This window comes from Equus quagga, chromosome 5 (genome assembly GCF_021613505.1).
Source record: "Equus quagga isolate Etosha38 chromosome 5, UCLA_HA_Equagga_1.0, whole genome shotgun sequence".
Lineage (NCBI taxonomy): Eukaryota > Metazoa > Chordata > Mammalia > Perissodactyla > Equidae > Equus > Equus quagga.
Window position 1 is genome coordinate 103,846,481 of NC_060271.1, and position 22,937 is coordinate 103,869,417.

General features: G+C 54.9%; 2 protein-coding genes across 7 annotated transcripts; both read left to right on the top strand.

The window, feature by feature from the left end:
* Positions 1 to 463: 463 nt before the first annotated feature.
* On the top strand, positions 464 to 14,901 carry HAAO (3-hydroxyanthranilate 3,4-dioxygenase). Of its 6 annotated transcripts, XM_046663552.1 has the most exons (11): positions 488 to 727; positions 3,442 to 3,520; positions 4,461 to 4,610; positions 8,182 to 8,265; positions 8,605 to 8,711; positions 11,363 to 11,452; positions 11,775 to 11,818; positions 12,100 to 12,245; positions 14,039 to 14,107; positions 14,295 to 14,377; positions 14,472 to 14,901. In XM_046663552.1, the coding sequence occupies exons 1-11, from the start codon at positions 561 to 563 to the stop codon at positions 14,548 to 14,550; spliced, it is 1,098 nt and encodes a 365-aa protein (XP_046519508.1). In that variant the 5' UTR covers positions 488 to 560; the 3' UTR covers positions 14,551 to 14,901. The 6 variants fall into 6 exon arrangements, with proteins under 6 accessions (XP_046519514.1, XP_046519512.1, XP_046519511.1 ...); XM_046663556.1 differs by lacking the exon at positions 12,100 to 12,245 and having other exon boundaries at positions 467 to 727; positions 14,472 to 14,613; XM_046663553.1 differs by lacking the exon at positions 14,295 to 14,377 and having other exon boundaries at positions 480 to 727.
* Positions 14,902 to 16,141: 1,240 nt separating this feature from the next.
* Positions 16,142 to 17,928, top strand: OXER1 (oxoeicosanoid receptor 1). The gene has a single exon (XM_046663559.1). The coding sequence runs from the start codon at positions 16,426 to 16,428 to the stop codon at positions 17,557 to 17,559; it is 1,134 nt and encodes a 377-aa protein (XP_046519515.1). The 5' UTR covers positions 16,142 to 16,425; the 3' UTR covers positions 17,560 to 17,928.
* Positions 17,929 to 22,937: the final 5,009 nt, after the last annotated feature.

Consider the following 22,937-nt stretch of genomic DNA (forward strand, 5'->3'; position numbering starts at 1 on the left):
CTGTGCAACCCGGAGAGGGCTGTGTAGGCATTCCCATTTTCCAGATGAGAAAGTGAGGCTTCAATCCAGTGCTAGCGCCCCTGTATAAGGCGCTCGGATTTCCAAACCCGCCTCCTCCCCATTACAGTATTTCTTTCGGCCTCCCTGGGGCCCAAGAGGAAAGTCTGGGGACAAGGGACCAGGAAGGTTCTAGATCGTATGTCTTCTGCCTGTATCAGGCTCCCAGCCCCGCGCGGGTGTGCGGGGAGCCCAGGATGTGCGGCCCAGGCCAAGCCGGTGCCTGCAGGGACGCAGGGGAGGCGCGTGGCGGTGTCCCCCTATCCCCCCCCCCCCCCCCCACCTCCCCCACCTCCCCCACCTCCATCTCCCACACCCCCTACTCCACCCCCGCGCGGAGGCTGCAGGGCTTGGCAAGGGCAGGCCAGGAGCGGCGCGGAGGGCAGGCGAGCTCCAGACCAAAGTCCGAGAGGGGCCACAGCACTAGACCCCTGCCCCAGCCACAGAGGTATCCTGGGGGAAGGGGGAGTTGCCCCGCCCTTTGACCCCCGGGATGCTGATTAATGAGGCGGCCCATAGGCGGCTGGGCGGAGCCGCGCCCCTCCGACGGTCCTAGGCACACGCTCCAGAGCGCGGCTCCCCGGGCGGCCATGGAGCGTCTGGTGAGAGTGAAAACTTGGGTGGAGGAGAACCGGGCCTCCTTCCTGCCCCCGGTCTGCAACAAGCTCCTGTGAGTCCCAGGCATGCCCCGGTGCTCCTGCCCTCTGTCCTCACCTCCTCCTCCATCTGCACCCCTCATCTCACCCTCAGAAGCCTGCAGAAAGGGGACTGTCATCCTCACGGTGCCTTCAGGGGAGGGTGAGGGCTGGCTGTTCCGGGTTCCCCTACCCTCCTCTGGTTCCTCTTTCTGGTTACTCTGCGTGCAGATTGTGACTTTGCCTTCTGAGGATGGTTGGGTGACTCTAAGGCTAGGAGAGATGCAGGTGGCAGGTCCCGGCCCTGACCCCCAGGGCTGAGAAACAGCTCTCCAACCCCCAGTGGCTCTCAGTTTGGGGAGGGAGGTTTTCAATTCTCTAGAATTACAGCAGAGCCCAGGTCTGGGGACAGCCCAATCATACACCCCACTCTGTCCTGGAAGCCACAGGCAGAGATGAAGTCAGGGGATCCACTCCTGTAGGAGGATCTTGATATATTTGCTCTTCCCAGGTCTCCTCTTTGCGGGCAGCACACACACACTCCCACCAGGCCCTCCCTAGCCACCTCTGCCCACAGCACCCAACAGGGCTGATCACCGTCCAGCCACAGTCTTACCCAGCAGGCCTCTCGGGCCCTCCCCTGTGGACCCTTCACCCCACTCCCCTTCACTCAGCTCTGTGGCCTAGCCTGGTGTGCTCCCCAGCTCCAGGCTCACAGTCTCATGTTTGCTGTGTCCACAGAACATCTCCAACAGGGTGGCCCCTCAAACCACACAGCTACAATCACTAACACTTTGACAAGCCAGACACCGTACCAAGTGTTTTTACCTCATCTCGTTTAGTTCTCACAGTAGCCCCATGAGATTTTAATAAGTAACTTTCCGAATGTCACAGAGCTAGTGCAGGACAGGGTCCAGACTCAAGCCCACAGAAGAGTTTGACTCCAAAGTCCACACTCTTGGTCACTGTGCAATACCGCCACGGTTAACAGTCAATATCTCCCCCAAAAGCCTCGTCTCTTCTACCACTGTTGTCGCCTTCAGCTCTTTCCTCCACTTCATGCCCGGCCACAGTCTCATTCTCAGTCCTCCAGTTTCTCTCCTAACGGTGTTTCAGATCCATCTGCTCTTCTCCAGCCCTATAAGAGTACTGCTCTGGTTCTACCCTTGTCACCTCCAGCCTGGGCAGTAACGGGCTGCTTCTGCCTCCCAGCCCGTTTCAGGCTCCCAGCCCCGCGTGGGCCCTCCCCAGGCAGCCCCCCACCCAGCCCTCCACTGCTGCCCCGATATTAACAATCACAAAATGCAAACCCTCCCTTTGTTCATTCAGTACATGGCCACTGAGCACCTGCTCCATCCCAGGCACTGTTCGGGACGCTGGAGATACAGCAGGAAACCGCTTGACCGAAGTCCCTTCCTCAGGGGGCTGACCTTGCAGTGGGAGGAGGCAGCAAAGAGAAGCCAGCAGGAGGTGGGAGCAGGCAGGCAGACATGGCAGCCACAGGGCAAAGGAGGGCTGTGACTTTTCCCCCTTTGGCTGTGAGGGCTGTGAGCCAGAGTCTGCTTCTGGCCTCTCCCAGCTCCTGCGGGTTTGGTGGCAATCTCTGCATTCCTTGGCGTCTGCTGCGTCACCTCCGTCTCTGCCTCACCCTCACGGGGCATTCTCCCTGTGAGTGTGTCTGTGTCTGAGTCTCCCCGTTCCATAAGGACACGGGTTGTACTGGACTAGGGGCCACCCTACGCCAGTATGACCTCAGCATAGCTTAACTGATTACATCTGCAATGACCCTATTTCCAAAAGAGGTCACATTCCGAGGTACAGGGGGGTTAGGACTTCAATATATGGATTTGGAGTTGGGAGGGGGGACATATGAAGCTGCTGGAGGGTTTTGAGCAGAGGAAGGACGTGGTCTGGCTTACGCATTTTGACTGATGGGTTGAAATAGTTCTTGAGTGGGCTCATTCAAGAACTTTCTGTATGTACCTAAATTATATCTTAGTAAAGTTGATTTAAAGAAAAAAAAAATTCCGAGGCTCCCTGGCTCTCCTCAGGCCAAGACCAAACTGCTTGGCTGAGCTCTTGAGGCCTTGGGTGGCCTGGTCCCCCATCCAGATCCAGCCTTCTCACCACCGCTCCCCAGGACCCCTCACACACCACCAGGACACCAGTGCTGGCAGTCTTGGGGCTCTGCACCTCCACTTCCTTCCCCAAGTCCTCACAGCTTTAAGCCCAGCAGTTTTGGGGGCACGGAGAGCCTCATAATCAGACAGCTCTAGGGGGTGGGGGAGAGAAAGGTCATTTTACCCCTGCACTGCCCCCAGCCCCAGGAGGTCGGGCCTCCAGTTTGCTCTCCTGTATTTGGAGATCTTGAGCACAGCGCAGGAATCCCAGCTGATGAAGAGATAGATCCACCACCACGCTGTTCCCCCTCCTGGGTCAGATGATGTGGGGGACACATGCACACTCACACAAATACACCGAGACACAGAAACAGAAAGACACAGGCGTGCACACAGTTTCAGACAGACACATAGACACACAGATTCTTGGATGTACACAGGCACACTGGGATGAGACTGGAGGGGGTCCACGTCAGAGACTGGCAGGGACAGTGGACAGTGATACAGAAACAGCCCTGTTACCTCTCCCAGGTGTACCCAGGCTCCCTCCGGCCCCCCCACAGGCCCTGCACCCCTCCTGTCCTCTCCCACCAGCTGGTTCAGGACCTCTCCCTGCTCATCCATTGCAGGCACCAGAAACAGCTCAAAATCATGTTCGTCGGGGGCCCCAACACGAGGAAGGACTACCACATCGAGGAGGGTGAGGAGGTAGGTCTGCGGACTGCCCCCTCCCAGACCCAGCCCTGGGGGTAGGGGACACTTCCCATGCAAGGGCCAGAGTCTGTGGACAGGAGCTGGGGGTGGTCAGATGGCTGAGGGTTGAAGGAGCACAACCGAAATCACGGGGCAGCACTGCTGCCTGGAAGCTGTGGGCACACAGTGACAGCTTTGACAGCTCCCTGCTCCAAGGAACTCTGCTGGGGAGCCCCAGGAAAGAGCCCAGACTCTGTGGTGTGAGAGGCTCTAGCTGTTGGGCATCGCCCCCTGGACACAGGGGCCATCCATGCTCCAGGTGGAGTGTCCTGGTCCCCTCCCCCCAAAACCCAAATATGCAAGATTGGCCTCCAAAATGAGACCCAAATGCTGAGAGGGACCTGGACACTCTACTCTGGTCCCAGGAGCTAAGTTCTCCAGGAAGGGTGGGGGCTGGGAGGCCCCCTCCTTATCTAGAGGCACAAGGCACCCCAGTCACTTAGGAGCTGTTTGATGGGCAGTGGGATTTGCACTGAATACCCTTTTGTACCTTGACTTTCGAACTGTGTTTCTGCACTACCTACCCCAAGGTAAATAAACAAAAGTAAAAGAAAAAGATCAGCCCCCTTAAGGAGGGACACAGCTGGGTTCCCAGCTATCAGAATCTCTGGAGGCAAAGGATCAGTATGCGCCACCCCCCCCCCCCATCATCCTGGGGAGCCTGACGCTGGGGTTCGAGGTCCAGAGTCCATCTTGGTTACCAGCCTCCACCCCCATCACTGGCATCTCAGTCACAGCTGGGCTCTGGAGGGAGCACAGGAGAATCACTCACTCAACAAATATTTACTGAGCACCCGATATGGGGGCGGGGGGCAGAGCGGGTGAGGAGCCCCGGCCAGCACGGAGCTGCCTGGGCAGAGCAGAGCTGCCAACCCCTCACCTCTCCCACTTCCAGGGCCACTTCCACACCTCTCCAGGCCGCCCGCTTCTCACAACCCACCTCACTGGAGACCGTTTTCCTCTGTGGGAAAAATCAGCAGGAAAATCCAAAATGACAGAGAGAAGACAGGATTGGATTGGGAATGGCCGCAGTAGAGGAGACAAGGCTGGTTGCAGGGTCTCTACTGCCTGCCTCAGTCAGCCTCAGGGCCCCATCTGTCTTCCAGAGGCTTCCACTCTGTTTGCCCTGGTCTCAGTGCCCACAGCTCCTGTCTCCCTCCCTCCTTCCTTCCCTTCTTGCCCCCTACCACCTCTGCCCCATGACCCTCCTCAGGATCTCCCCAAGCTGCTCTGTTGGTGGGGTGTCCACTTAGGGCCCAGGCTAAGCCCTGACTCAGCTGGGTGGCTGACGGATGAGGAGGTCTGGCCTGAGCAGATGTCCCTACTCTGGAGGGACACGCAGGTGGTTGGGAGAAATTTGGCTAGAGGGAGGTAGTGACAGCTTGGTACCACCCTGAGGTAGAGAAGAGTACCAGCCTCAGGCCCTGAGAAGACACAAGGCTGAGGGTCAGCATCCTCTCTGCCTCTACCTGTCGTCACTCAGCTGGAGCCTGGGGACATCAGGCTGGGGGTCGGAGCCGCCCTAGCCCCAGGGTCCAGGCTCTTCTCTGGTGAGAGAAGGGGAGTCACTGAGCCCAATTTTCCTCCTGGCTGGGCTCAGGCCTCTGCAACAGCCCTTCCGGTGCCCGGCTCCACCCACCACACACACCCCTCTTGCCCCACTCCTTCCCTTGTGGGGCACAGGTGCCAGGGGGCCTGGGCTGGGAGCCAGCGGCATCTGGGTTGGAGTCTCTGCCTCTTACTAAGCGTGTGATCTTGGACAGGTCCCATCAGATCACCTCTTGGAGCCTGTCTCTTTACCCTGCCTGGTGGAAGGATTAAATGTGTGTAGAGTATGTGCACAGAGCTGGTGCAGAGTAGGGCCTAACATGCCTTGGTTCTCTGCACCACCAGCCCCCTCTGGCCTTTCCTGCCCGGCAGGCCTTTCCAGGCTGAGGAGGCCAGATTCAATTCAATATCTGCCTGAGCCGTACAGTTAATCCTCTAGCTAGCCCCAGGCTCCAAACTTCATTTACTTCCAAACAGAGCATAATTCTTTTTGGATTGCCCGTGGCTGTTTGGGATTTTCTGCTGTTCAGGATCTGGACCTCTGCTCCAGGCCAGGCCTGTCCCTCATCACGGGGAAGGCCTCTGGGCAGAGAGACAAGACTGAAGAAAAACCATTCCTTTCTCTGGTTTTGTTTGATGGCCACTCATACCTTATGGCCTGCCCAGAAAGGGTTTGAATCTGGCCCAGACCATCACTCCAGACCCTGCTCCCGCCCCAGCTCTCCCGGGTTATTTTCAGGGCCTAAGGACTGTGGCTCCCTCCCTAGAAATCTCTCTCCTCTCTCCCCAACCATGGAAGGAACCCCGCCACCACCACCAACACACACACCCAGGGACTTCCTCCCAGCTAGGGGAGGGGATGGGGTGGGTTTGCAGAATTACTGCCTGGTAAGTTTTTTCTTACTTGTTTTAAATAACTTGCATGGGTTATTTATTCATTTTTGATGAGGAAGATTGCCCCTGAGCTAACATCTGTGTCAGTCTTCCTCTATTTTGTATGTGGGACACTGCCACAGCATGGCTTGATGAGTGGTGTGTAGGTCCACACCTGGGATCTGAACCCTTGAACCCTGGGCTGCTGAAGCAGATCACTAGAACCTAACCACTAAGCCACCAGGCCAGCCCAATGTATGCATTATTTTTAATAATAAAAGTAAATATTGTTTATTGTAGAAAACATGAGAAATATAGAAAAGACAAATGTATACCTCATTCATAATCCCACCACTCAGGGCAACCACTGTGAACACTGCTTGTATTTATACACGTGTCACTATGTGATTAGAATCCTCCTGGTGTAGTTTTGAAGCTTGCTGTAACATGATAATCACAAACATAATTTTTAATGGCTGCATAATGTTCCATATTTACCCCATCATAAAAGTGACATTTTCCCTATTATTATTATTAGGGTTATTTTTGCTATTCCTCTTATCACTAATATTAGTTGCTAGGGGTTTATTCAGTGCTGACTGTGTGCTGGGTACATTAATGTACAGCATCCCAGACAGACTTCACAGCAACGTTCTTAGTAGATACTGTCATTTTATAGATGAGGAAATGGAAGAACAGAAAGGCTGAGTTAACCAAGGGTGCATGGCCACTTGGAAGCTGGAATCTATGCTTTTAACTACCATGTGTTATGATAAACAGCCATTCATGGGCACCACGAGGCAGGTGCATTTCTTTCTTTTTTTTTTTCTTTTGAGGAAGATTAGCCCTGAGCTAACTGCTGCCAATCCTCCTCTTTTTGCTGAGGAAGACTGGCCCTGAGCTCACATCCATGCCCATTCTCCTCTACTTTATATGTGGGACGCCTGCCACAGCATGGCTTGCTGAGCACTGCCATGTCTGCACCCAGGATCCGAACAGGTGAAGCCCGGGCTGCTGAAGCGGAACATGTGCACTTAACTGTTGCGCCACTGGGCCGGCCCTGGTGCATTTCTGATTCACTGCAGCCACCTTCCTAGAGATGGAATTACTAGTCAAGAGTGTAAGGTAGCCAACTGTCCTGGTTTGCCCTGGACTTCCCTGGTTTCAGCACTGAAGATCCTGCATCCCAAGAAAGCCCTCAGGTCTGACATGATTGAAACGTTGTTTTGTGGTGCATGACTGTAGATGCTGTGACAAGAACCTCTATCTCTAACTCCTTACATGATAATGATAATTATTATTATTAATAACACTCCTTCAATTATTTGGCTGGGGCTTTTAATACCCAGGCAAGGTGTGACTGGTGGAGAGAACAATGTGTCTGCCTCCTTGGCCTCCCAGCTCCATGGAGTGATCTCAGTAAACATGTAAACACGTTAATTAGGGACTTAAGATGCAATAGGAAAAACGCAGTAGGGGCCCCACCCAACCTCACCCTAGGGAGATAGCAGGAGGCAAGGGCTGCCATCCTTCACAGCCCCCAGGCCACCCCAGCTTCCAGCATCGAGTCCACCATTTACTGGCTGACCTCCCAAGGGATTTGGACAGGCGCAGCCCCACCCCATGCCAGGGCGTCACCGTGGCCAGAGGAGCCAGCACAGGCTCCAGAGCTACACGCAGACTTGGCCCAAACTGCGGCTCTCGGACTGACTAAATGTGTGACCTTGAACAAGTTGCTTTACTCTCTGAGCCTCAGTCTTCTTTTTTGCTTTTTGCAGAATGAGGCTAATAATACCTTTGGAGGTTGTTGTAAAGACTTCTGACCATGTATAAGAAAGTGCCTGCATAGCCCCTGACACACAACAAATGGGTGATTCTCTTACCTGGCTGAAGGGTCACTGGATTCTCCAGTGAGCATCTCAGCCAGCCTCCTGCCCCTAAGCCAGACACCAACTTTTGTGTCCTGGGTACCTTGGTCATCACTTATGCGTCAAGTTGCGATCCTTGTGTGTCCCCAGCCCTCCTGTCTGTAGCATGTATCAGAGGAGGCTGGGGCCTCAGGGCAGGAGTGACGGAGCTGCTAATACACTCTGAGGCCTCCAGGAATTTTCTCAGGTTTCCTGGTCAGAATTCAGGCCAAGGACCTGGAAGAGGGAGTTGGGAGGGTCCGAGCTTGTCTCCTGTCCTGTTCACAGGTGTTTTACCAGTTGGAGGGTGACATGGTTCTCCGAGTCCTGGAGCGAGGGAAGCACCGGGATGTGATCATTCGGCAGGGAGAGGTGAGGAGCAGGGGGCCCCAGGGGTGGGGGCAAAGGGCCACCAGAGAGGAATGCACTGTGTCCACTCATCCTGGCTTTGGTGGAGGCCTTGTCCTCCCCACTTTTCCCTGCCCTCCTGCCCCGCCGGCCTGCCCTGGCCCCATCCTCGGGCACTGCCTCCTCTAGGCTGCCCATCCTCACACAGCCCGACCTTCCCTGCAGTTCCGGGGATGGAAGCTGGGCAGAGAGGTGGGCTGGAGGGGATCCTGTGGGTCAGCTGGGGAGGCCCAGGACGCTGCAGGCACTGAGGTCTCCGTCAAGGATTACAGCGTTCCTGGCATCTGTCCCCACCCACTGCAGATATTCCTCTTGCCTGCCAGGGTCCCCCACTCTCCACAGAGGTTTGCCAACACCGTGGGGCTGGTGATTGAGCGGAAGCGGCTGAAAACGGAGTTAGATGGGCTCAGGTAAATAAGCCTTGTCTGGGGGTCTGGGGCAGAGAGACAGGGGCAAACAGTGGAGGGACGGATCCAAGATACACCCAAGAAAGTGCTTCCTGGCCACTGAAAGGGTTGGAGGCAATGGAAATCCTGTATTTGCTGGCTGATGGGGAGGGGTTAGGGTAGGTGGTGGAGTTGGTTTGATGGTGGGGGTGGCGAGGATGTTCTCTGTGAGCCCTTGGGAGCCCACTCATCCTAAAGACCTTCTGGCTGGGACCAGAACCTATGCTTTCCACACTGAGGTCTGCTGGGGGGTGTGGGTGGAGCCAAAGTCAGATGTTCCTGGCCTAGGGCAGCGGGGGACACTCCTGCTCCCCCAGCCTCCAACCCTAGAGCTTATTCAGTCTCCGCCAGCGCACGCCTCTGCTTGTTTCCCTTCTCCAGCTCACTCAACCAGCACTAACATTTGTATAACACTTGCTGTGTGCCGGGATGGGCTAAGCGCATTGTGCGTATTTATTCATTCCATCCTCAACATGATCCTTTGGGGTAGGTACTGTTTTCATCTGTGCTTTACAGATGAAGAAATTGGACACAGGGAAGTTGAGTTTGCCAGAAAGTGGCAGAGCTGGCATTGCAGAGAAACATGAAGTTGGGGCCAGGACAGTCTCGTTAGGAGAGTGAGTCCGCACCAGGGAGGGGACGAACACCAGGGCAGAGACAGCACTCTGTTCTGTAGCTGAGTCCCTATTTGCTTCCAATCAGTCACCTGATTTTCATCCCCGAAAGGAGGATGCAGCCTGTGGCTCAGGGGGACACAGATTTTTCCAAAAGCTAAACTATTTTTAAGAAAATTAAAATTTCCCAACAAGTTACTGGGGTCAGGATACTCTGCCTCACATCTTCTGTTATGATGGACATTTTTTAATGCTTCCCTTTTTTCTAATTACCAAGGTCATACACATTCAGTCTTGAAATCTGGAAAAGTACAAGAAAGCAAAATGAACAAAATTAAAATGATTTGTCAGGAAAAGGGTGAATTTTATGGTACGAATATGATAGCTCAATAAAACAAAATAAACAATAATAAAGAGAAAAAAATTGTCGTTCCCACCAATTAAACCTAACGAAACATTTTAACTTGCATCTTGTCTTTTTCCTGTGCATATCTATGCCTTATAGCATTGCAGTCTTATTGCAAGTATGGATTTGAGTTCTGCTTTTTTAATATTAAAAACTCATGAGTAATTCTTATACTATAAATCCTTTTCAAAAAATACAATGTTAGGGGCTCCACTTCGGCAGCCTGGGGTTCGCCAGTTCAGATCCCGGGTGCGGACATGGCACCGCTTGGCAAGCCATGCTGTGGTAGGCATGCCACATATAAAGTAGAGGAAGGTGGGCACAGATCTTAGCTCAGGGCCAGTCTTCCTCAGCAAAAAGAGGAGGACTGGCGGCAGATGTTAGCTCAGGGCTAATCTTCTTCTTCAAAATAAATGTTAATGACTATATACTCATCTACTGCATAATAGTTTATTGTAGAGACAGTTGCTTGGCCTTAAATTCTAAAAGAAATTTTTCACATGGGGTTTTATAGGGAGAGTCTTTAATGATGGAGAGGAAGGAGTCCTCAATAACATTTTTATAGTAAATTCAATAACAGATTTTGTCTGGCTGTTCTTGACCCTTAATAAAAGCCAGGACTCGACATTAAAATGCCACTCTGAGGGCAATTCCTAGAGGACACTGCCATCCAGTTATGAAGCTTTCTGGTGGCCTGCTCCATCCCAGGATAGGACTTAGGATGCCAGGCAGGGTGGATGCACTGTGTGTGTGTGTAAACCATCTTCCATAAGCAGGACCACTTCTCTTTTTGGGGAGGAGTTGAAGAGCAGACAGAGCTGGCCTGGCCCCTGGAGCTGAGCCCGGGGATTAGGTGTTCAGTCAGCAGATGTGCTGCACACACTGGGGCCTGAGGCATGGCCCAGTCTGCCAGGCACTCCTTGGACCAGAGGAGGAGCTCACAGAGTCGCGCTGGGGGTTTGGGAATCTACTAGAAGCTTATGTGTACATGCATAGGGACCTTCCTCCAGAGAAGATGCCCAGCGCTTTGCTCCAGTCTCAAAGGTACCCATGACCCTGAAGGGAGAAGGACCCCTCATCTGGGGGCGTCTTTCCCAGGTTGGTTCCTTAGGGTTGCACATGTTTTGACCTGGCAGAGCCTAGCTGCAGGTGCTGGATTCAGACTCAGCCTTGGCTTCCCCTTTGGGAAAAATAAAGACACTTGTCATTGATGCTGTCTACGCTTCTCAGACTGTCTCAACTCTATCCTGCTTCTGCCACTCACAGGCTGTGTAATTCCTCCCAAGTTGCCCGGCTTCCCTGCGCCTCAGAGTTACATCCCCTTTGTAAGTGATCAAGTTTCAGGAACCAGGAAGCACCGTGCCGATGGAGTCAATGATAGCCCTCCCACCTTGGGGGCACACCTGTGCTTCTGGGAGAGCCAGGAGTGGCTGTGCCGGCACTGACCACTAGGTTGCGCTAACAGGGGGAAGCAGGCAGCCAGCCCTGCGGGGCTGGCCAGGGCCCAGCAGTCCACAAGCAGAGCCACGCCTGAGCCAGGCTGCTCTGAGGCCGCCCAGGTGGGGAGCTGGGTTGCCCGTGCTTTGCTCTGACAGGTACTACGTGGGGGACACCACAGACGTCCTGTTTGAGAAGTGGTTCTACTGCGAGGACCTTGGCACACAGTTGGCTCCCATCATCCAGGAGTGAGCCCCCAGCCCAGCCCCTGCCCCTGCCCCTCGCTCTCCTGAGGCCCCATGCTCTGGCCGGGGAGGGTAGACCCATCCCAGCAGTGTTTCACGGCAGCACCTGCTGCAAACCATCACACTTGGGATTTAGGGAGAAAGTCTGCCCCTCCCTGGGTGGGAGGGTCCCGGCTGGAGTGCCCCTGGGGAGGATCTGGGAGGGAGGGGATGACACATATACAATGAATCATGTGTGGGCCCCATCTCTGTGTGTGTGTGTGTCTCACTGGCCGCTCATTTGGGAATGCTGGCCACTCCTCCTCCTCCCCATTTGTCCCTGCAGGTTCTTCAGCTCTGAGCAGCACAGAACGGGAAAGCCAAACCCCGGTAAGGGCACTGGGAACCATGTCTCCCCCTCTTTCCCTCCTTTCCCAGAGTAGGATGAGTCTTGGCCCAGAGTACTCTGCCCAGTACTCAGGGTACAAGAAAATGCCACCAAATAGTACCCCCCCCCCCACACACACACACACTCCCTATGGCTGCATGGTCCTTGAGCTGGATCCAGAGCCCATTCTGGTGATTGAGAGCTGGGGCCCCTGGGAACTGGGCCCGCTGGGGCTGGGCAGGCTGGGCCAGAGGACACTGACTGTGCTGTGCTCTGGGTGCAGACCAGCTGCTCAAGGAACCGCCGTTCCCGCTGAGCACACGATCCGTCATGGAGCCCATGTCCCTGGAGGCCTGGCTGGATGGCCACCACAGGGAGCTGCAGGCTGGCACACCCCTCAGCCTGTTTGGGGACACCTATGAGACCCAGGTAATGCAGCCCTGGGCCACCACGGGCATCTACCCAGAAGCCCCAGGAAATGGGAACTAATCACGCGCGCGTGCAAACACACGCACCAGTTTCAGAGGTTGTGGATGTGGACGTAGGTCTTCCTGCTTCCTCCCTGACTCAGAGAATGATGACTTCACTATGAGTGGAAGCACGTGTCCCAAGCGATCTTTTTGCCTTCAGAGTAGGGGGTTGCCCCTCCACTGACAGGTTCCTGACGGTCTGGGATTATCCCTTTGCTAGGAATTCCTGGGCTTTTGGCTAGTCACAGCCTTGGGAGCTGGAAGAGAGAGGTGTTTGGGGTGAGCGTTGGGTGGAGAGGTGCCCAGAGAGAGACTCAAACAAAGCCAGCCCTCTTCCATTCGACATTTATTGAGTGCCTATTATGTTTCAGGCTCTGGTAGGAAAATAAGATAGAGTCACTGCCTCAAAGAATGTAAGGTTTAGTAAACCGACAAGTTAATCAACAGTCACAATCATGTGATATCTTATTTGGTAGAGAAGCTTTAGGAAGCTGTAGGAGGATAAAGGAGGAACTCAGCCTGGGAGGGAAGTCAGAGAAGGCTTCCTGGAGGAGGTGATGTGTAAGATGCCTTTTAAGGTGAACATAGGAGTTTGCAAAAGGAAGAAAGGGCGATGGAGACAGCATTGTAGGTGAGGGACAAGCATAAGCAAAGGCATGGAAGCTTGAGACGGCCTGGAAGTACAAGTAGCTGAGGTTGGCTGGAGCCAGGGCACGCAAGTAGGGCAGCAGGTACAATTGCTAGAAGGCCAGAGTGGCAGGCAGAGTCCAGGTCCTGGTGGGTCTCCTGCGCTCGGCAAGGTGCAAGGACTTATCCTGAAGACAGCAGAGCTTCACCCAAGCATTGAAGCAATAGGATGAGGAGGCCAGAGTGGTGTTTCAGAAAGATCAGTGTACTGTGTGTGGGGACGGGATCAGGAGGGCAAGGAGACCTGCCAGGAGGCTCGTGTTCTCTTGTGCTTTTGTGTTCTCTTGTGCTTTACAGTTTGTCACTGGCACATCCCTTGTAGTCTGAATTCGACACTCCCATGAAGGGATGCTCACTGGATACAGACCCACCCTTAGAGGCCCGACCAGCAGACCCCGAGAGCTTTCACAGGGCTGTGAGAGCTGGCACACACCACAAAGCCCCTCCCACCCCATCAGGCAACGTCATTCAGCACCCAGCTGGCCTCATGTCCCTGCCTTCCACCTCCTTCACACCCCTGCTCCTACCTGCTTCAGTTTACACCCACGACTCTCTACTGAGTCCCACTCTGGGCCAGCGGGAGCGCGGCCTGCACAGTAGCTGTGGGCTTCTGGGCTGACGCAGGTCAGAGAGGGACAGCCTCCCTCTTGCTCATCCCCTCCCATCTCCCTTCTCCTCCTCCTTAGGCCAGAATCTCACAGAGGAAGGGGGTGGCACCCTTTGGGGAAACGCGTGTGTGCACTACATGGAGCTGCACTATGCCGTGTACACATGTGTGTGTGTCCCTGGTGTGCCCCTGGCAGGCATGCCTTCATACGGGTCAGCAACAGTTGTGACATGTGTAAGGGGACCAGATGTGCACATGCATATGAAGGGCAGGCACCTGTGATCCCGAAGGCAGGTGGGCAGCCCCCGTCGTGATGAAGGCAGCTTTCCTCTCCAAGTCCTGGTTGCATTGCGGGCCCCACCCTGCCTCACATAGGCCTGGTGACTGGGGGCCAGGTTCAAGGCCATCTCCTACGTGGGGCACAAAGCACCAGGAAGATCTGTGTCACTTCCTACCAGGTGATCGTCCACGGACAAGGCAGCAGCAAAGACCTGAGACAGGACGTGGACGTGTGGCTGTGGCAGCTGGCAAGTGGGGCCTGTGGCAGAGGGTGGCACAACCTCCTGCGCACGGGGACCGGGCTGCTCCTGGGCCTTGGACTCCCATAGCCCACACTGGCCCCCAGGGCCTCCTTGCCAAGGCAGACTCAGGGATGCTTGGACAGGTGCTGAGGCCCGACAGCCTCCATTGGATTCCCTTGCTCCTCTTTCCCAGGAGGGCTCCTCTGTGGTGACAATAAGGGGACAACACCTGAGCCTGACCCCCGATGATAGCCTCCTGGTGCCAGCCGGGACTGTGTGCGTACACGGGGAGGACTTTCCCCCAGCACTCCTTTCCCTGGGGTCCTCAGGGCCAGCCTTGTCTGAGCCCTGCCCACCTGTGTCTCCACAGGTATGCCTGGGAACGAGGGCAAGGCTCTGCAGCCCTGGCCGTGACCCAGGACCCCGCCTGCAAGAAACCCCTGGGGTGACCCTCTTTCTGTGGGCCCAACGCAGCCACAGGGTGTGCCCGAGGACCACCCTTGCCAAATAAGTCTCCCAACCCCACTGCTTCTACCTGTACTGCTGCTGAGCGACTCAGCATCCTACACGCTGGGCCCTGGACATCATTGTCACCCATTCTCCTCCTGTTCCTCTCGGCTGAGTTGACAGATTCCTGGGGGGCTGGTTGCTCCCCTCCGCCTCTAACAGCCTTCTTCCCTGAACGGTTCTGCCTGGTGGTCTGCCCCCTGAGGCTGGGCTGCCTCTCCATCCCTCTTTTGCCAGCACGGCACTTGCCTGCCACCAAGAATTCCCTCAATAAAGGCTTCCTGGTGGATGAACACCTTTGGGTCTGATGCATACAGGCTGTCGCCGATGGCAGCCTCCATGTGCCTATGACTGTGTGTGTCTGGGGTGCCAGGGGTACTGGGTGACCGTGGACATGTGGAGGGTCTGTTCTTGGGTGTGCCTGCTTGTGGAGGGGCTCTCATCACTGTGTTTTTACGTACGTTATCTCATTTAATCCTCACAACTCTCCAGCAGGTGGTAGCACCCCATTTTACAGATGAGGCTCAGAGAGGGTTGGAAAGCAGGCAGCTGTGTTTCCAACCCAGGTCTGTCTGCATTCAAACTGCAGGCTGGTGGTCTTACCACCCTGCACCCTGTGATCGCAGCCTGTCTGCCCTCAGCCTTGGCCAGATGGGAGCCCAAGGCAGAGAAAAGACCTGGAGATCTGTGGGAGAGGGGCCAACGGCCACGTGCCTGAAACCCAGAGGCCTAGGCAGAGTTGGAAGCACAGGGCACACTGCTGACCACAGCCAGATGGCAAGGGGTGGGCGTCAGGTCCTGGAGCTTGGAGCCACGGCCTCTCTTGGTACTGTCCTAGCTATCAGAAGCCGAGGCCCTCACCTCTGCCCACAAGCCTGGCCCCATGGGCTCATGAGAACACCACACAATGGGAGAGCAGGACTTGTACCTCGTCTGAAGCCAGCCCCAGCCCCCTGCTCCCCTCTCTGCGGTGAATACAGGGTGATGGCAGGCTGGGGTAGACAGTGGCAGGGAGACTTGAGGATTCTCAGGATGGTATTGTCTGGGGGAGAAGCCCCCAGGTCCCCAGGTCATGGCAGTAGAAACTTGGCAAGGGAGCCCTCTGCCTGTGGGCTATACTTCATCATGTACGTGGACTTGGGACCATCACAGACTTTGGAACCATCAGGAATGTGGGAGTAAGTACAGGAGGCTGGTGGTCAAGGTGTTGACTGGACTCCCCACCTCCCTCTCCACAGTCCCAGTTGCCAGAGCTGGTGGGGGCAGGGAGGCAGCCACCCAGCCTGTATATAGAATGGAGGGCGGGGGGTGGCGGGGGTGTCCAGGGTGGTCTGTGTGATCCTGAGAGCTGTGGGTTGCCAGGCCCAGCTCCTGCCTTCAGGCAAACAAATGTCTGATGACTTAGGGCTGCAAACACTCTCCCCCACCTCACCCCAGCTGGGCCTTCCTCCCACTTCAGGGTCTCTCTGGGCCTCCATCTCACCCCTGCTGAGCCCTGCCTCCTCTGCGGGGGGGGGGGGGCGCGGCCAGATTGCACAGATTGCATCCCCCAGGCTGGGTTCAGAGACCTCATGGGCAGGTTGCTCAGTACCTGAGGGAGGCGAGGAGGGAGGGAGGAATGAGGGCAGGCTGTAGGCTTCCCCTTGGCGTGCAAACAGGAACACTGGTGTTTCTCAGTGGCTGTGAGCATGCTGATGAAAACCCCAGGATATTGAGTCATTGTGGTGGCCAGCTGATTGTGAGCACTCATCCCTGAACACTCACGCAGGGGCAAAAGACTCTAGAAACTTGTCTCAGGTCTCCGGCCCAAGCAGTCCATGGAATTTCATAACCTGAGCTCTCCCTCTCTCCTTCCTCCTCTCTCTCTCTCTACTCTCCCTCCATCCCCCTCCCCCTCTGCCTTCACCACTGCCTTGGGGTCACCTGGAGAGACCTCGAAGGCCCCGTGCCACCCAGCCTCTTCCCCTACAGTGTCTGCCTTCCTGGCTCCCATCCTGTGCGTGGAGTTTGTCCTGGGCCTGGTGGGAAACAGCTTGGCACTCTTCATCTTCTGCTGCCGAACGCGGCCCTGGACGTCCAACACGGTGTTCCTGGTCAGCCTGGTCATCGCGGACTTTCTCCTGATCATCAACCTGCCCCTCCGCGTGGACTACTACTTCCGCCACGAGATTTGGCGCTTTAAGGCCGCTGCCTGCAAAATCAACCTCTTCATGCTGTCCACCAACCGCACAGCCAGCGTGGTCTTCCTCACGGCCATCGCGCTCAACCGCTACCTGAAGGTGGTGCGGCCCCACCACCCGCTGAGCCGGGCCTCAGTGCAGGCGGCCGCCTGGGTGGCGGGGGGACTCTGGGGGGGCATCCTGCTCCTCAATGGGCACCTGCTCCTGACCACCTATTCCAACTCCTCCTGCCTTAGTTACCGGCTGGGCACGAGCCCCTCGGCCTCACTCCGCTGGCACCAGGCGCTGTATGTGTTGGAATTCTTCCTGCCGCTGGCGCTCATCCTCTTTGCCATCGTGAGCATCGGGCTCACCATCCGGCGCCGCAGCCTGGGAGGGCAGGCGGGCCCGCGGAGGGCCATGCGCGTGCTGGCCGTGGTGGTGGCCGTCTACACCATCTGCTTCTTGCCCAGCGTCATCTTCGGCTTGGCTTCCATGGTGGCCTTCCGCCTGCGTGCCTGCTCCACCCTCGACATCTGCTCGCAGCTCTTCCACAGCTCCCTGGCCTTCACCTACCTCAACAGCGTCCTGGACCCGGTCCTCTACTGCTTCTCCAGCCCCAAATTCCTCCGCCAGGCTCGCGCCCTGCTGGGCCTCTCCCAGAGCCGGGAGGACCCAGCCAAAGACGAGAGCTCCTACGAGCCGTCCACCCGGCGCCGGACGACCACTAGGAAGGTGGGGACCGCAGGAAAGCTACAGAAGGAGGTCTCGTTGGAGGTCTCCCTGGAGTAAGGAGGACCCCTTGCAGGCCTGCTGCAGTGCCATGGGAGTGAGGACGCCAGGCCCTGGGCTGGAGGGACAAGGTCACTCCCTGCACTGTTGCCAGCACAGGTACCTCAACCAACTGGGCAAGGGACGTCTGCAGGAGCCAGGTGGGTGGCAGGGAGAGAAAAGAGTCTTGGGTTTACAGAGTAGTGTGCCCAGGACTATGTCCCCAGAGCACCGGAAAGAGCATGAGGGCAGCAGAGACACGCAGGGGCTGTGGGGGCTCCAGCTCAGACAAGGGGCCACACAGCTGCCCAGTCCCGGGGCCAGAGTGTGGTTACTGTGAGATCAGAAGTCTTGCTTTAGAAATCAACAGCCGCATTTTCTGTGATCTCCAGTTTGCCCCTTTCAATACTAATAAACTTCCTTTTGAAAATGCAAGCCTATCTCAGCTGTTCTAAGGAAAACCAAACAAATGACTTTGGATCCTTCCAGCCCTGATGTCATAGGGTTCAAAGTGAGGGTCCCAAGATGAAGGGACACTCTGAGGACAGAGTGAGTGGGGGAGCTGTCAAAGGCACCGTCCTCCCACATTGCTCCCGGAGCCCTGGAGTGTCCTTAAGGAGGCAGAACGCCTCCCTGGGTGAAGTCCTCAGGCTCAAGGGATGGGTGGCCTGCCTGAATCCCTGGGAGGCGCCTGCTCCTCTCTGGCCTTCAGCTCCCCTTCTGCAGTCCCCCCAAGGTCCTGCCCAAGGTACCAAGGACCCTGCCCTGCTCTTGCCTGGGACGACAGGGGGATCTTCAGCCTTGGTGGTTACTGCTTCCATCCAGTTCAGGCTCCTGGCTCAGCTCGGCTCCCTCCAATAGCTTCCCTCTGCCCCAAGTATCCTTCCCTGACCTGGAACCAGGACAGGGCCCTCAGGGTCACCAGAGCTGGCTCATAGCCCTCCCTCAGGACTAAAGCCATCTTGCCCGCCTCTACTCCTTTCTGTTCTTTCCAGTATGCCTCTGGTCAGTGTCTGAGACTGCTGGGCTAACCCACCCATTGGCAGGAGTCAGGGGTTTCTTTTGGTGTGGGGGTGGGGTAGTGTTGGCCCTACTGTCCATAGGGGAAGTCATGGCGGGGCAGGGAGTGTAGCCTTCAAGGTTTCCAAAGGGCTAGCGGTCACTAAAGTCCCAAACATGCACCTCCTGAACCCTGTGTATCCCCAGCCCTAGCCACCTCGAGGGAATGAACACCTCCCCCCAACTCACACGCCCCTCCCTGCTGGGGAGACAGAAGGGGCTGGGACTGGTTCTCCACTCATCACCCCAGCCACGGGCCTCTAGGCCTCAGGTACAGGGTGTGATGATGGGGACCAAATCCCCTTTCCCTAATTCCCTTCGGAGTTTTAATCCTCTTAGTCCAACCCTCTCATGTCATGGATGGGGATCCTGTCCCTCTCTTGAAAGTCCTCAGGAATGGAGGCCAAAGCCCAGGAGAGTCACCCACAACCCGGGAGGGAGGCATCCAGGAGCAGTGTGGATGTTAGGGTGGGAGATGGAGAAAACATATCAGGCGGAGGGGTATGACCTGGGGGACAAAAGGTTAGGTGGATATTGGAACCCATCTCCCCTGTGTGTCTCTAGCCCTTTTCTCTTTTCTGAAAACACACCAGCTGCTCTCAGAAACCCACAGAGATACTGAGAAGCCAAACCAAGTGGCAGAAAGCCGTGTGCTGCCTGGGCCTCTCCAAGGTGGCCCCGCTTTGTTCCTCCCTCTGTTGCCGCCTTTTGCACCTGGTAGAGCCATTCCTGAGGACTCCCCACCTCTCCACCAGGCCTGGGCCAGCCCAACCTCAGCCGGAGATTTGTCATTTCCAAGTCAGACATTTTTATGAGGCCCAAACACTCCTGGAGGCTGGGGACCGAGCACTTTCTCATGGAGCCCTCACCGCTGTAGCGCTAACATGTGGTGGGTGCTGATCACCAGGCACCTTCTATCCGGTATCATCTCTTCCCACGTTTGAACCCGCCTGGGTTCTACGGGCAAATGGCGCTCCACATGCCATTTCCTCGGTCTTCTGTTCCCTGGACCCTCCTCCCCCACACCACCGTCAGGTACTCCCACCCCTCTCAGCAACTGGGCTCACTCTCCCCCTGCCTGATGTGAAGGAAATGACCAGACAGCCCCCTGGCTTATATGCACTGCTGTTTCTCCCCTGAGGAGCCTCTGGGTAGATGCTGGTCATAGGGAGCAAGCCGACGCTCCTAACCTGCCCTGGGTCCTCCTTGCCCCTCATCTTGAAGTTAAGGACTGCTCCCTCACAGACAAGCAAGGCCACACCATCCTTCATAAGGCCCTCTCTAAAGGGGGTCTAGGTGTCCCCTCATGGGAGAGAAGTAGGCTTCAGGCTGCCTCCACACTCTCCCCACATGGAGGGACTCTCTGGTCCTAACCTTGGCCCCAACCCACTGTACTTGTCTCTGGACTCAGTTCTCCATCTGTGAAATGGGAACAGTGATCCTGGCCCTTGCCTAACTCCAGGGGTTGGAGATGGAAATAACTGATACGCCAGAGCACTGAGTGAGGAAGGTAGTTTTATGTGGGTGGGGGGAGTGAGAAGGGATGGGGTGGGGGAGGAGAAGAAAGCAAACTGGGTGAAGTGCAGGGTTTTCTACAGATGGAGGGTAGTGCCCGTGGTGGTATAAGGTGAGTTGGAAGTAAGCTGAGTAAAGACCCCATCTTCTACATTTGGGTTCCAAATAGCATTTTGGTCCCTGGGGTGGGCTGCACTACTCAATGTAAATGTTAGGCAGCAACTTCTCTCTTGTCTTTCTCCTAATGTAACCCGCTGTCTCCAGGGACTCCTGTGTGGGGTGAGCAGGCAGGGCTGGGCTGATGGGCCCAGAGTCGCTAATCATCTAGTTTACTGGGCACCCACCAGGGGCCAGACATTAAGCAACAAAGGCAGATAATACAACTCTGACCTTATGCCCCTCTAGGCCAAGCCTGGGACAGGCAAACCTGCAATGGATCAAATGCAACCCAAGCCAGTGTAATCCAAGGTTTTCAAGGAAGCAATGCACCCCTGAGAGCACAGAAGGTCGGAAGGGCTAACTCTGCCTGGGTGTCAGCGAGGTGATGCATGTAAGCTGAATCGTGGAGGATGAGGAAAGTGGCAAAGGGAACGGGACCTCTGGCATAGGGAAGAGCATGAACAAGGGCACAGAGCTGTGAGAAGACTCGGGGTGCAGGGGAGGGCTGAGGAGATCACGGAGGCAAGAGAGGAGGAGGCTTAGGCACAGAGGTAGGAGACAGGCAGGAAACGCAGGCGGGACCCTGCAGGTTCAGGGGCCTGGGCTGGTCCTGCAGACAACCCTCTATGGCAGAAAAGGGAGTGAGCATGAGATTTTTAAGAAGTCAAAGATGATCAGTTTTGCATTTTGTTCAGTTATTCTGGTAACCATGTACACAGACTGGTGAGGGGGTGTGGGAGATGACCTAAGTAGGAAACAGTCTGTATTCCAAGCAAGGGTCTGAATAAAGGCAGCAGCAGAGAGCATGAAGGGACAGGTGGACAGGCACAGCCCAGGGGAAGAAGAGAGGTGACTGCATGGATGATGGGTGGATGTGACACATTGAGGATACAGGTGATAGAGCAGGTTTGGAGGAGAAGATACAAAGTTAAGACAAATTGGAGGGCTTTGGAGGACCTCCTGGTAAACAGGTACATTAGCACACTTCAGGCTGGAGATAGGATTCCAGAATCTTCCACTTACTGATGGGAGTTGAGGTTATGGGAATGGACAGGGTCACCTGGGGAGAGAGTGAAGAGGACCAGGAACCATTCTTTTAAAAATCCCTACAAGGGACACACAAAGGAAGACTCAGTGAAATGCCCAGAAGAGGCCTTTAAGTAAGAAGAAAACCAGGAAGGCAGCAATAAAAAAGAGCCTGAAAAGCAGCCAAGGCAATCTCTCTGCCCAAGGAAAGAGATTGCCCATGATAAAGAGCAGAACCGAGCCAGCTTTTATGAGGGGAAAAGCCAAACATAAAATACCCAGACAGGCTGCAAAGTGCCTCGTGCAAGAATAAAGCCTTTTCAAAAGTTTCCTAATTGCATGCTGAAGAAAGCGGATTTGAAAACCAAAGTGTGTGTCTGACACTGTCTGGCCGAGCATCTTGGATCGACACCCTGGATTAACGATGCATTGTCTGGTACTATTTTAAAAAAAGCTTTTGAAGAAGTGATAGGTTGTCGTTTGTATAAAATTTAATAATATGCAAAACATGTACTATATTGGTTATGGATTCATCCATATGTATTGATTGTATAAAATCAAGCATTGGGATGATAAACACCAAATCAAAGAGTGTGCTTACTTCTGAAAAGAAGGAAAGTGAAAAGGGGGTATACAGGTGATGACCATTATATCTGAAATTATCTTTGTAAAAAAACCTGAAAAAATGGCCAATATCTGAATGTTACTTAGCATCACTCTGGGTAGAGAATAAAGGGGTCAGTGTAACAACCAAAAAAAAAAAAAAAAGAATACGATGACGACAGCTTCAAATGCTCAAGAAAGCTTAAATAGGGTAACTAAAAATAGTATTGGATTTGGCAATTAGGAGGTCACTAGTGACTTTATCGACCACATCAGCGAGTGGCTGGGGGTGGGGCAGAATGGAAGCCATAAATCCTATGATGGGTTGAGGAATTAATGAGATATGAAGTAACAGACAACTCTTCCCTCTTTCAATAAACTTGCCAGTAAAGGGAGGTACTAGCTTCAGGACAGACGTTTTGGTGGTTTGACTGTTCTGTTGTTTTGTTGACTGGATGGAGAAATTTAAATATATATAGCAGTAGGAGGAGAAGGGAGAGAATGATGGTGGAGCAGTAATAAACACCCTGTCCTAGGCCCTGTGCTAAGCACTTTACATATGCTAATTTATTTAATCCTTTCAGGTAGAGACTATTATCCCATTTTACAGATGAAAAAATTGAGGCACAGAGAGGTTAACTTGCCCAAGGTCATACAGCTAGTAAGTGGAAGTCTGGTTTGAGTTAGGATGTTCTACTGCAAGGCCCTAAAGGGAGTGGGGAGAATGGATCCAACATGTAGTGCCAGGAGGGTCCTCCAGAGGCTGAGGGGGCACCTCCTTGGGCGGGTGCACAGGCACTATTACAGTAGGTCTTGGGGCAGAAGGGAAGAAGGGTGAAGGGATTCTTAGAAGGCGTGGCTCTCAGGGGGTGAGTGAGGGCTTAGGGAATGACAAAGGACTGGAACAGCTGGTCCTGGGAATAAGAAAACAAGCGCCCGAAGAACATATAAAAGGGCCACGAAGCAAGCAGCCCAAAGAGGCCTCGGGAGTTGGGCACCCACAGCTCTGGGGGAGCAACCATCCCTGCAGGCTGTGT